Source organism: Paralichthys olivaceus, chromosome 4 (genome assembly GCF_024713975.1).
Source record: "Paralichthys olivaceus isolate ysfri-2021 chromosome 4, ASM2471397v2, whole genome shotgun sequence".
Classification (NCBI taxonomy): Eukaryota; Metazoa; Chordata; class Actinopteri; order Pleuronectiformes; family Paralichthyidae; genus Paralichthys; species Paralichthys olivaceus.
The window spans coordinates 8693515-8706180 of NC_091096.1; the positions used below are offsets into that span (position 1 = coordinate 8693515).

Consider the following 12666-nt stretch of genomic DNA (forward strand, 5'->3'; position numbering starts at 1 on the left):
CCTTACATACACACACACACTGGGGGAGGCGGGGGGGCCTCCGATTCCTCTATGACTCATCTTTGCTCCTGTCTGACGCAAGAGCATAACTGGGACCCCACAGTCACGCATACACACACACACACACACACACACACACACACACACACACACACACACACACACACACACACACACACACACACCTCTGTCCTGGATGCTGAAACATGAATGGATGATTGTGTTTTACCTCCCACCATTCTGTACCTCTCTCCTGCTTCCCTGTTTCCCTGCGTCTGTCTGTGTCGTGTGTTTCAGATTTCCTGCTCTGTGGTTGTGTGCAGCTGCAGCTCCGGTGTGTGTTTGTTTCTCTCTTGACTACCCTGCACGATGTCTCCTCCTCTCCCACCTCAGCATGTGTATGTTCCTTTATCCTTCCATTGCTGCCTTCTCTTCTTTTGTATATTTATTCATGTCTTGTTTTCTCCCTCCCTGCACAGCCTCCCACTCCTCTCTACCCCACCTCCTCTCTCTTTTCCTGCTGCTCCCTCCATCTCTCTCTCTCCTTTCATCTTTGCCACCTTCCTGCCTCCGTCTCACACACTTCCATCTCTCCCCTTCTCCCCCTTCTCTTTCTCTCATACTGCTTTGGAATACTAAACACAAGTTGTCTGATTACTTTTCTTCCTGACAAACGTTGGATACAACTCCGAGGCTCACTGCCACTGCCTTCGCCCGTTTCTATGACTACAGCCTCGGCGCTCAGCTTTGTTGAGGCGAGGTGAAAGAAAGGAGGAGGAGGAGGGAGATCGTTGTGAGTCGTCACAGAGAAAAGCAAGCCACAGAGGAGGGACCTTAAATTTAACACATTTAATTTGATCCCACGCACATCTTGTTACTCTAAATTTAATCATACATTTTCAAAAAAAGTGAAAATGAAAAGTCAATTTTTACAACACAAATTCATTGTGGCCATGTTGATATTGAATTTTTGACCTTTTGAAGATTGTGGCATAACAGGCTTTCTACATGCTGTGAAATATGTCTAACACTAACATAACAGCAAATAGAAAAATCTATTAGTCTTTTTCTAAATAAAGAAAAAAGTTGAATAAACCTTTTTCCCTTTTATTTCGTGAAATGTGACACACCAAGAGTTTTATGCATTGTAATGATCAATATCAAGTAGGTTATGTTTTCCCCCTTTTTTGTGTTTGTTATTAAGCAAGATTACACAAAAACTACAAGTTGGATTGTTATGGAATTAGGTGGAATGATGCAGTATGGGTCGGGAATGAATTTAAATGTGATTTCATAAGTGGACAATTACCTATTTGCATTGCAAGTAATGGTTTATGTGAAATTGGACATATGAAAGTAAAGAGAAGCCTGTATGCAGGATATAACTTACTGCTTTTGCTGCAAACTAAAAAATTAAATTGTTCTTGTATAGCCCAAAAATATGGCAGTTATTGCCGTTATACACACATTTAATGCCCTGTTGATCATTGTGGTCTATCTGAGCGTTATTGTTCAAATTATTATTCGCTCCAAACAAAGATTTGTCCTGTCGTTAATAGGCCGCTCCCTTCCTGTGTTTTTTGTTCTCTGTCCTCCTCCTCCTCCGACAGCGTTCTGTCACCATCACTCATGTCAGTTTGTCACAGTGGATCGGAGGAAGGGCAGGAAAAATGGACAGTCTCCATCAATCAATCAGTACGATTTATTAGATTTTACCCTTTTGGACCGGTGACAGATTGCTGTGTAGAAGTAAGAAAACACACACACTCAGCTGTCTCTTGTACCCCTGAGTTATCTTGACTCTCAAAGTGAAACCGCTAAATGGACACACACACACACACACACACACACACACACACACACACACACACACACACACACACACACACACACACACACACACACACACACACACACACACACACAGTTTAGAACTAACCAGACTGTACAGTTTGCACAAATGTTTGTTTGAAGGTACAATATTTAATACTATTTCATGTTCTATAATTTTTGTCATATTATTTCACTGTTCCAAATTAAGCATTTTCAGATTTTGGAAAAATGCAGATCAAGCTCTTTAAAATATTAAAATTTGAGTTAATTTACACTTTATGAAAACTGTGTGCTAAAATAATAAATCTCAATTTTCTCTTTACAATAATGTGTTCATATTGTTTAATATTTTTCATTTATTTATCTCAAAAGTTATTATATTGAGTCTTATTGGGTTTTTGGGAACTATCATAATTTCTTTTCAGATTTTATTTTGTAATTTTAATTTGATAAAAAGTTTTCATTAGAGAAGCATATTAAAATGTGCTGAGCCTTGTCATGCAGCTGTCTCATTAGCCTGGTCTCTGGTGAAAAGCAGACTCCTAAATTCAAAATTAACACCTCCTGAAAAAAACCCTTCTGTGAATAAATTACACTGTAAATAAATAAGATACAACTGGATGTGTATTGGTCCTTGGTGGCAGAACAAGCTGCTGCAATAAACAGTCACCAAAACAGCTGATTCTGTCTCTCAGTAAAACCAACATACAGTGTGGCATCACTGCTACATGTATGTTTCATTCTGCTGCACTGCACTGGGTTCAATGTCCCACCATGGCAAGCAGCTTACTGCAACTCGGCCAGGGTCCATCACTCATGCCCATGCGGGGGAGAGGGGGAAAGGGGGAGAGGGGGAGAAGAGCAGGTAGGGACCCATGCAGCAGGGAGGAGGGAGGCTGAAAGAAGAAAATATGTCGACACATACACCTACCCTGTAGTAGTCAGTGCTGTAGACGTCTCTAGACATGCCAAAGTCCCCAATCTTTACCAGCAGGTTCTCGCCCACCAGACAGTTCCTGTCAGACACACACAAATACAGCTGTGAGGAACATGTTGAGTTTATATAAAAGACATTTAACATAGTTTGAGATGTTTTACATAGTTTGACTTACTTCTGGCGTTGTTATCACACCCTGTAAAAGTTTAGATGTTTGCCTAAAATCCACTATCCTGTTGCTAATGTGCAAACTTGATGCTGTAGAGTTGAGTGAAGAAACTGCACTTTTGTTTTGCTGTTTGTCTGTAGCAGCATGTCTCTCACATAGAGTAGAGAAAACATGAGAATATATTTTGTAAAACAGCAAATATCCACATTTGCAATTGACTTGCAACAACAGAATAAAAACAACCATGATATAGTGTAAATATTCTAAAATGATGGAAAAACAAATGTTTTACAGGAGTACTGAAAGCTTCCATTTTTGTTCTCTTTATATTGATAGATGTTTACAAATATCATTATGCTGGCAACTAAATTTGTTAATGAATTTACAATTTTTGTCCTTATAAGTGACTGAATTTGTTGTTGATGAAGTGAAGCTGCCAGTGTAAAAACCCGTAGTTATCTGTTCCTTTTTTCATAATGTTAAAGTATGTTTTTAATTGGTATCGTCTGGTATTCAGTAAAATATTCAAGGGTCTGAAAAGCTGTCCATGTGTGATGATGTTTTCTTAAGGACCATTCAATTAAACACAGAGTACAGGACAAACCTGGTGGCCAAGTCGCGATGCACAAAGTGCTGAGAAGCCAGGTAGACCATGCCGGATGCTATCTGCTGGGCGATGTGCAGCATCTGAGACTGGGTCAGCTCCACAGGTCTGGTGGTCTGACCCTCCGCCATCAGAACTGCGTCCGGACCGTGAGCCCTGTGAGCCGAGTTAGTGAGAAAGTAATGTTTTTACAATTGTAAAAGATTTCTACTGTAAAATTGACTTTGTTAAAATGTTTAATTTGACTACAAGTTTGTTGCCATTTGCTCGTCATTTTTATGTAATGGAGGAAAAAGCCATGCCTGAGGAACTTGTTGAGGTCTCCGTGTTTCATGTACTCGAACACCATGATGAGAGGGTCGCTCTCCACGCAGACGCCGTAAAAAGTGACGATGTGTTCGTGTTGAAGGTTTGTCAGGAGCTCAGCTTCACGGTGGAAATCTTTCCTGGCATTTTCACTGGCCTCTTTTAGTGTCTGCACACACACATACACACAAAGGGACATTTTAATAAACCGACAAATGAAACACTCTCACATTATTCCACGTACGCTATTGCCAATTAGTCATTTTCACGGTGGACACAGTCTGCTCCAGTTTATTTGGCCGATGTCCACCATGAAGAAAATGTCTTGCCTTGTAAAAGTGAGTTACAGCAACTCGGCACACACATTGTGAAATTACTGGCACTGTGCAAGGATTGATTCAATGACAGAGCAGGAAAAATGGAGACATTTTATATTAATGTAAGCCATTACAAAGTACAACACTGTTGTACAACACTTCATTATATTCCCTGGTTCCCTCTGAAACTAATCTCCTTTCCATGAATCAGGAAATCTGTTGGGCAGGTTGTGTAACAAGCATCTGTGACAAAGGCGTAAAAAGAGTGTGTGTGAAAAAAAGAGAGGCATTTGCAGGAAATGAAAGTGATACAGGGTCTGTATTCATTTTACATCTAAAGAAGAGAAATATAGAAAAGTCCTCTTGTCCTATACATGAATAATTGATTGTCTTCCTACAGCGTATGACATAGATATATGTTCACTCTCTACCTTGTGCATGTCCATGTGAGTGTGTCTGTGAACTAACAGTGCAGATAGAAGCTCCTGTTACAAATACAGGTCTAAAGGACAAGGAGAAGTCACCCAGAGAGCTCACGAAGAAGGAAGTGACCCGTGACCTTTCATCTAGAACGCTGAGATGCCAGAAAATGAGACAGACTGTGAATCCACTCCGCATATTCTCAGCCAATCACAAAACAGAGGCTCGATCACGTACATTACAGGCTGTAAGAGGATACAGCACCATAATGACAGTGGATTATTACAGTATAGATACTGTATGGACAACGCTCAATCTCAGTTGGAAATGTGATATCGGACATGTATGGGAAATCGTGGTTGACTTTCTGCTGAAAGTGAACATACCTTCTAATATAAAACCTTCCAGTTCCACTAAACACCAAACTGAGCAGGAGGATAAGTAATGATAATGATGACAAAAAGCATTTATACCATCTTCATGAAGGGAATTGTGATTAATAGCTTCATTAATTAATGGTTAGTAAATAATTAACTCATCACCATTAAAAGCAACACATGGTGGATATCACTGGTATTTCATCACAAAGCAATTATTGATGTTGGTAATATCAATATTCATGAATTAATACATTTTAATAAATACTTGTTGGCCTCTATTTTTCCAAGAAGCCAGCAAACATACAGTTTGGAGAAAAAAGGCTCCAGGGACACTGTAGAACATAAATACTGATAGCGGTCTGGTTGAAGTTTACCTAGTTTGCCTCTGAATTGGAAAACTAAGTCTGTATTCAAATTTTGATGTTAAAAGGCAAAAAAAAATCTTTCTTGCCAAAGACATGCACTGCACCACTGAGCTCAATCAGCAAACTGAAACAACATTCCTCACTGTGCTAAGCAAAACATATTAATGTTGAATTCAGAACTCTACAACAGAGACTTTGCTGTGAGTCAGAAACCTCAACGTATCGACTCTCATGCTCTCAATGTCTGAACTCAGTGTTGCATTAAGTCTCGGGCCAAAAGTCATATTTTTTGCACTGTTAGTTATCCGGTCTGTGCACATTCAGGTCCCTGGACAAATAACAAGCAATCAACAGCCTCTAGCTTTAGCTTACATTTACATGTGCGAAAGGCAACTATAGAAAATGGAAAGTGTTGATGATTGACTGCATGCGAGTGTGTATAGACGTAAATGTGTGTGCGTATGCATATTCCTACGTTCATCTGCACGTGTTGTGGTGTTGCCTGTGATCGATGGCAGCTCAGGGTATTATAGTAAAACTTACCTCTGTATTATGGATGACTGGTTGATTGATAGCGGACTCTAAAACCAGGACCATTAAGCTCTATTAGCGAGTGCAGGTTATTGTAATGTGGTGCAGAAGGGCGAACATGTTTCGATAATGTAGCGCGCATGACAGAGTGTAACATAAGTGTCAAGTATGTACACGAGAAACATTGTACAGGAGGGAGGATGGACTAATACACCTCAAGATTCAAATGACTGCAGTTTCTTCAATATGTCTCTGATTGAACAATGAAGACGATTAGTGTAGCGATGAAGTTGAAGTTAATTGTCAAATCTTATACCTACTTCATTATTAATATAGTGTCCATCTAAATGTTGCCCAATTTTGACCTTTAGAAAGTGAAATGCAGTTTCTCTTTTGTAAATCTGGTATACCACAACATTTAAACTGCATTTTCGTTGCTGAGGCAGTCGTAACAAAGACTTAGTTTCATTGCTCACATTTTTAAGAAAAAAGCTTTCTCAGTATACCAGAATGCTGTTTTGATATTATGTAGGACTCATGTTTAGCTAACTTGTTGATTTCTCTGTTATTCATGACCTCAGACACCATATGATAATGGCCTGCTGGGGCACAGGCGCACGGGCCCCAGAGGGCAGGCAGCTTCTGTGCCGGAGCCACTGCATGAAGTGACTAATAATATTTCTTGTTTGAAATTCTTATAGCTCAGTAAGATGACCACAAAGAGATTCAAAAAGAAAAGTGAAAGGACCAAAAAAAAGAAAAAGACAAGAGAACATAAAAAAGACTGAAGAAAATGCAAATAGACAGAAAAGAAACATGTCTGTAAAAATATGCAAAATAAATACAGTGAATAAATCAAAACATACAGGGACAAAAATTTACCTCAAAAAGTTGTTAAATGATTTGCATCATTTGTGCCTCTTTCAGTCTGGGTTGCATTTTACCTCCCAGGGTCCTATTTTCTCATAATCTGTCCATGACCACGATATAATGTTTGGTTGTAGTTTTTAGTTCCAGAAGCAGTGTCTCAGTATTTTTGGATTATCAAGACACTGAACTACTTTCAAACCCCCAGAAAGTCCCTTTTTAGTTTAGTTTTGTAGTTGTGTGAACCATTCCTGAAAATCCTTGAAAATCTGTTGGAAATGAAATGTTTCCAGCAGCTTTCATCAGAATTTGGCTTCTTGGATGGAGCAACAAGGGGGAGGAAAAGGAAAACGGCAGAAAAGAAATGGTGAGTCATCCCAAACGACAATGAGACGAGGATGAAAAGAGCAGAAAGAATGAGTCGTACACTCAGAGAGCAGGTGGTACATTAGCTGATTGAAGAAAAATGATGAATTGAGAGACTTAAATCAATGACGTGACACTAATGATTCAATGATTCATCTACTGTACATTGTGTCTATAAACGGCTGTACCTGTGCTAGTCTCAGTGTAAGTTATGTACTGATTATAGAACATTTTACCTGACTTCAATATCCAGACTCTTGTTCTACAACCAAGAACTCTGCTTCTGAGGATTTTCAGGTACATATTTTACAAAGTGCCCAGACTGATCTGAAGCTAAGCTGGCATCAAATATCACACAGCCGGCGAGTGGTTTAGAGTTAAGCTGGAAAGGAAACAGGAAGTGTTGGAAGAGAGAAGAAAGTTGAGGATTTGAGAGGAGGAAAGTGCCAGGATGAAGAGAGAGGAAGGGAAAAAAACAGGTGAGAGACAGAGAGTTTGAGGTGAGGAGTGAAGGACAGAGGAAGTGGGGGGATGGGGGGTAAAAGAAGCCAGAGGGAGAAGGAAGGAAGGGGGGGGGGGGTCCCTCACAGGTCATGTATTGTTAATGAGAAGTTCTTCACCAATCAGATCCTGTTTCACCGCAGACCAGCAGAGAAAGCATACTTGATGGAGAGATGGATGGAAGGATATATGTGATGGGAGGATGCTCCCTGGGAAACCGTTCGATTTGAGCCCCGGAAGTGGGTGGATTGAGTGTAATTCCACCTTTCGCTTACTCAGAAACTCTCGAAAGGAGCGACTTTCTAACAATAGCGGAGGAAATGGAGGCGAGATGATGGCGATGCAGAAGCCATAGGAAGGATTTCATTTAAAAAGGCCATGCTTCGTGCAGCAAGGTCATCCGCTCATTTCATATTTTAAATTTATTTTAGGTATCGGATCTAATTGCAAAAATACTGTAATTACTTTCAATTATATCGTAATGTGATTTATGTTGGAGCCACAGATCATTCTGCAGGAGAAGTGATTCTCGTCTTTAAAATAGACTGGACAATATTTTATTTCTGATGAGAAGCAGATTTCATTAACTCTCATCACTTTTTTGGTCCCCTGGAAACTTTTCTGTCATTTTCGCAATTTGCAGCTTGTTTCTGTAATTGCATGCATTGTGACATTTTGCTGCACGTTTCTTCAAATTGATGAAGTTGTTTTCTTAATTTGTACGTGTTTTTGAGCTCTCTTAGCCACAGTACTATACTTAACCACTAGGTATTATACAAAATTTGGGTATTGGGGTGTTTGTGACTTCATGAGGATGTCAAAGTATCAGCCAGCAGTTTCAGGAGCAGAACGGTTATATACACAAAAATCTATATAAGACACTAGAGGAAAGAGAAACAGAAAAATCATCATATGTATTCTTTAAAACAATTAGACTTCCAGATTACCTTGACAGCCACCAGTATCTTCTCCTGGTCAGGTGAGAGGTTGAAACACTCAGCCAGGAAGACTTTTCCAAAGGCTCCCTCTCCCAGTTCTCTCTTCAGTACAATGTTGTGTCTCTTAATATGCTGGACGACTGTTGAACAAGGAGACACAAAGAAAGAAGAAAATGTTTTAATTTAAATTTTTGGCCATTATGGATCAGAAATACTGAAACATTTTAAATAAACGAGGTCATAAACGTAAAATTCAAAGAGTGGACATGTCATATATCTGAAAAATGCCTGATGTTGTGGCATAATATCAGAATTTAGTTATTCAAGTTTTATCTAACATTGTTTTGATTTCAAGCCATTCAATTAATACATATGGTGATTGGTTAGTAAATTGAATCTGATTTGAACAAATAAATAAAAATACAACACAATTAGTGATTCGACTAAAGCAAATATTAAGAACCTTGTTAAAATAATATTATTAATTCTAGTTTGCACTAAACATTAATGGATACTACGTTTTCCATATAAACCTTTGATAGCTTTTCTTATAGCAGAGCTGAACTAACGTGACTGTCCTTATTCCAAAGTATAGAGTTAGGTAGAGGACATATTGATAAACCACTGAAGTGTAATTGGATTGATATGTATTGTATTTTCTCCAACACACTATTGGTCCCAAGCTTCAATGTATTTCCCACCCAGTGCAGTACCCTGGTCTCCAGTATTTACACAAACAGTTTGATTTACTTATCCTGTTCTTTAAATTGCTACTTCTGTATTCCATGTGTACAATATTTTATCACTCCAAATTTCATATTTTTTTTCAATATTGACAACCTGTTTCTTTGTCTGTTTCATGTTCCTAATCTCCTCCTGCGTCCTAATCACCCTCAGTTGGATCAGAGTCGATAAACCTGCTCTCTGTTGCTAAGTAACACGCAACTCCGTGCCAGTTGATTTTTTGAGAAAATTTGGCATCTCACCATGGTGATGATTTAAGCTTTTTTATTGTAGAACGATTAACAGCGTGGTGTTCTCTCTATAACCAACTAGAGGCTGCATGTCTTTCTGAATGTGAGCCACATGTGCAACTGTCTGCATGCAAGGAAACTCCTAATATCCCACATGCACTTGGGTTTTTCTTGAACACACATTCACACCCACACACACACAAACACATAGTGAGAGGGAAGACAACAAGATTGGAGATTTATCTGTGATGTGATTAAGAGATGCATTTGAAGAAAAGCTGTCCACTCAGAATATCACATTAAAGCCCAGCTAGACTCTCAGAAGCTACATCGATCTACACTGTTAGCTACTGAGGTCCACCAAAACCTAATAATGTACAGACAGAGCGAATAAGAGAGAGAGAGAAGCGCCACGTCACTGGTCTACATACGATTTTCTAAAGCATCTCATTTTCAGAGTAAGATTGTGCAGGGGGGGAAACACTCACCATGCAAAATGTGTCTTGGGGCAGCGTATTGCTCACCCGGTCGAGCTGCTGCCCCAACGAGGCAAGGTCTCAACACACAGAGGCCTGGGTTAGAGTCGACGGCCATCTATGCATGTCCTCCCCACTCTCTCTCTATCCCCCTTTTGCAAGCTTACTCTGTCCCATCCATTAAAGGCATAAAATACATTTAAATACACTTGGAAAGTAAACACTATGTCAGCTTTGTGTCCTATAATGATGCCAACATATTACCTTTTTGTTTTTATAATATGTTTGGGGAAAGCTTTGTTTTTGCTGGACTTCTTGTAGTGGATGTTGAGCTTGAAAAAGGCTTTGATACGGAAGGTCACGGTTCTCATCCTTGTGTTGTGTGGTTGAGTCCAACAAAAGCCCTGTGATCAAAGTTGAGGAGCAGTCGTAGGATTTATTTGAAAGCAGACACTTAGTCTCTTCCTCACTCCATCCACAAGTGTCCTGAATGACGTCCAAAGTACTGAGTACTAGCTTCATGTTTTTACTGGCTAATGGCTCCTTCCTAACTGGCTGCTGCTACCTCACTGGTTTGGAACAGAGATTAGTTTGACAATAAGCCTCTACTTCCTGACACTATGCAGAAATGAAGCTGAAATAGCCCAGATATGAACACTACCATCTTGTGAATTTGGAGCCATCTAATTCAGACCAATCATGAGCCAGTTGCAGCTGTCAATTGTGATGTAATCAAATAACTAATTAAAACCAAACTTATCAAAAACATGATACAAACACGTGGGTTAAAATCAGAGAGGTCATCTTTGAGAAAAAATTACTTAACCAGTACTTTTTAGCTGGTCCATGTCTCATCTACTGACATGGAGGAGGCAGAATTTATGAAATATGTTGCAGCCAGCCACCAGGTGCTGATTGGAATGTTTTGGCTTCACTTTTGAGGAGCAGTCAACTTTTCCGTGTTTATATACAGTTTATAGTTTGGAATAGTTGAGACCAATAACATATTTACTTTCACATATTTGTTGTATGTGAAATGACAACACAACCGCCCCTGTCCGTCCTCATCGCTGACTGGGTCTTGGGTGGATTTCAACCTGTACTGTCATCCGACTGAAGTCCAATCACCCACAAGTTTTAATTTGGGCAAAAGTGGTGAAATGTCTATGTAATGTATTTACATTTATTGTTGGTCGTGACATAAAGCCCTCAGTAGAGAAACAAAAGAGGCAGGAAATGGAACAATCACAACTCCCCGAGCAGAAGCAGCACACAATAAACCCACATCCCCACAAGACAACAACCCACCATTTAACCAGCTAATTACCTCACCACACTATTTCTATAAGCACTCACCCATAAAAACGCCTCGCACCACTTCTCCCTAATTAACATCCCCAAACAGCAAATAAATTGATGTGTGCAGACCAATGATCCCTCTATTGCTTTATCTTTTATTCCTCTGGCAGGAAGATTTGGTGTTGGCTCACAGCACGTCATGCCATATTTAAAATTCACTTTTTAATGTTAGATTTATATGTTTTTGCCACAAATTTTGTATTTATGTAAGCAGGAATTTTAAATCATTGCATATGGTAATCAAAATCATTCAAAATTGGGTATTTTTCATGCTGTTATATTTCTCATGAATCCAGCTTCCAGCTGTCTGCCTGTTTCAATGTTACATTCCTCCTTCCATCCTGCTTTCATTATTTAACTGTATCTCTGTGTGCAGGGCTACACATCCCCCTCTCCTCCTCAATCAGTATCCTTAATTAAGATCTACAGAAATATTATTCCCCATTTACCAAACTTTGTACTCTTATTCTCTGATGTTTTTCTTAATTAGCACTAGTTTTCCATGCTTATCATATTCACTCATTTTCCCTCATTTAGCATCCCTCCATCCAGCCTCATTATCTTACTCTCACTTTCCATATTTAGTATCCCTCTGTTCCATCATTTATTTCTCCCTTTTGCCATTCCCCTCTGCTGCTAAACCTATCTCTTTTTAATCAACATTCTCTTGTTACCCAGGCTCTCCGGTACAGGAGTCCTATTTAGCCCTCACATTAAACTGGTAAAGATAAGTGTGTCCTTACTGACTTCTTCCTAAACAGGATTCAAATTCTATAAAAAAAACTTCAGATGCTGTCTTCTTTCCAAAGTCTGCCCTACTCCCCTTTCACCAGAACTTTCATTGGTCTATTTGTAAGAATACTAATAGGCACAGTGAGTAACAACAGCATCCTTCTAAAAACAGTTGTTATAGTTGCTGGATCTCTTTCTCTGGACTTGTTAACCACCTCTGATGACCAAGGCAAACAGTTCAACCTTGACGTTCCTATTGTATTTGTTCTTTCAACTGATGAGGATGAGCCCCAGTCTAACAGAAAGATCTTTAGCCACCATTCCGAGCAGGCCAGGTCGACTCGAGCTCCTGACCTGGAGGCATCACAGTCTTGTGTCTTGTGACCACTTGACAGCTACACCATGCTGCCTCTTCCTGGTTGTTCCCAATTATATCTTTGTCTTAGGATGCTGTTTCAGGAATTCTTCACTTCTTGCTAGGCTTGCCCACTGGTTATACCGAGGTATTACCAGCACATCTTTGGGACTAGAGGCGGACATGTCTGCTGCCTCTCAAGTGCCTATGAGGGCTCTTAGTCGCGTCAATATCCT

The 12666-nt window shown here is 39.6% G+C and overlaps 1 protein-coding gene across 5 annotated transcripts in view; it reads right to left on the reverse strand.

Annotated features, from left to right (window-relative positions):
- ntrk2a (neurotrophic tyrosine kinase, receptor, type 2a) overlaps nucleotides 1-12666 on the reverse strand; it is a 76947-nt gene that overhangs the window by 12353 nt on the left and 51928 nt on the right. For 4 of the 5 annotated variants that reach the window (XM_069523569.1, XM_069523567.1, XM_069523566.1 and 1 more), the window contains 4 exons: nucleotides 8544-8674; nucleotides 3846-4018; nucleotides 3544-3699; nucleotides 2759-2849 (listed from right to left, as the gene is read on the reverse strand). In XM_069523569.1, coding sequence (XP_069379670.1) covers nucleotides 2759-2849; nucleotides 3544-3699; nucleotides 3846-4018; nucleotides 8544-8674 — 551 coding nt within the window. The remainder of the gene's footprint in view (nucleotides 1-2758; nucleotides 2850-3543; nucleotides 3700-3845; nucleotides 4019-8543; nucleotides 8675-12666) is intronic. The other variant, XM_069523568.1, reaches the window with a different exon arrangement.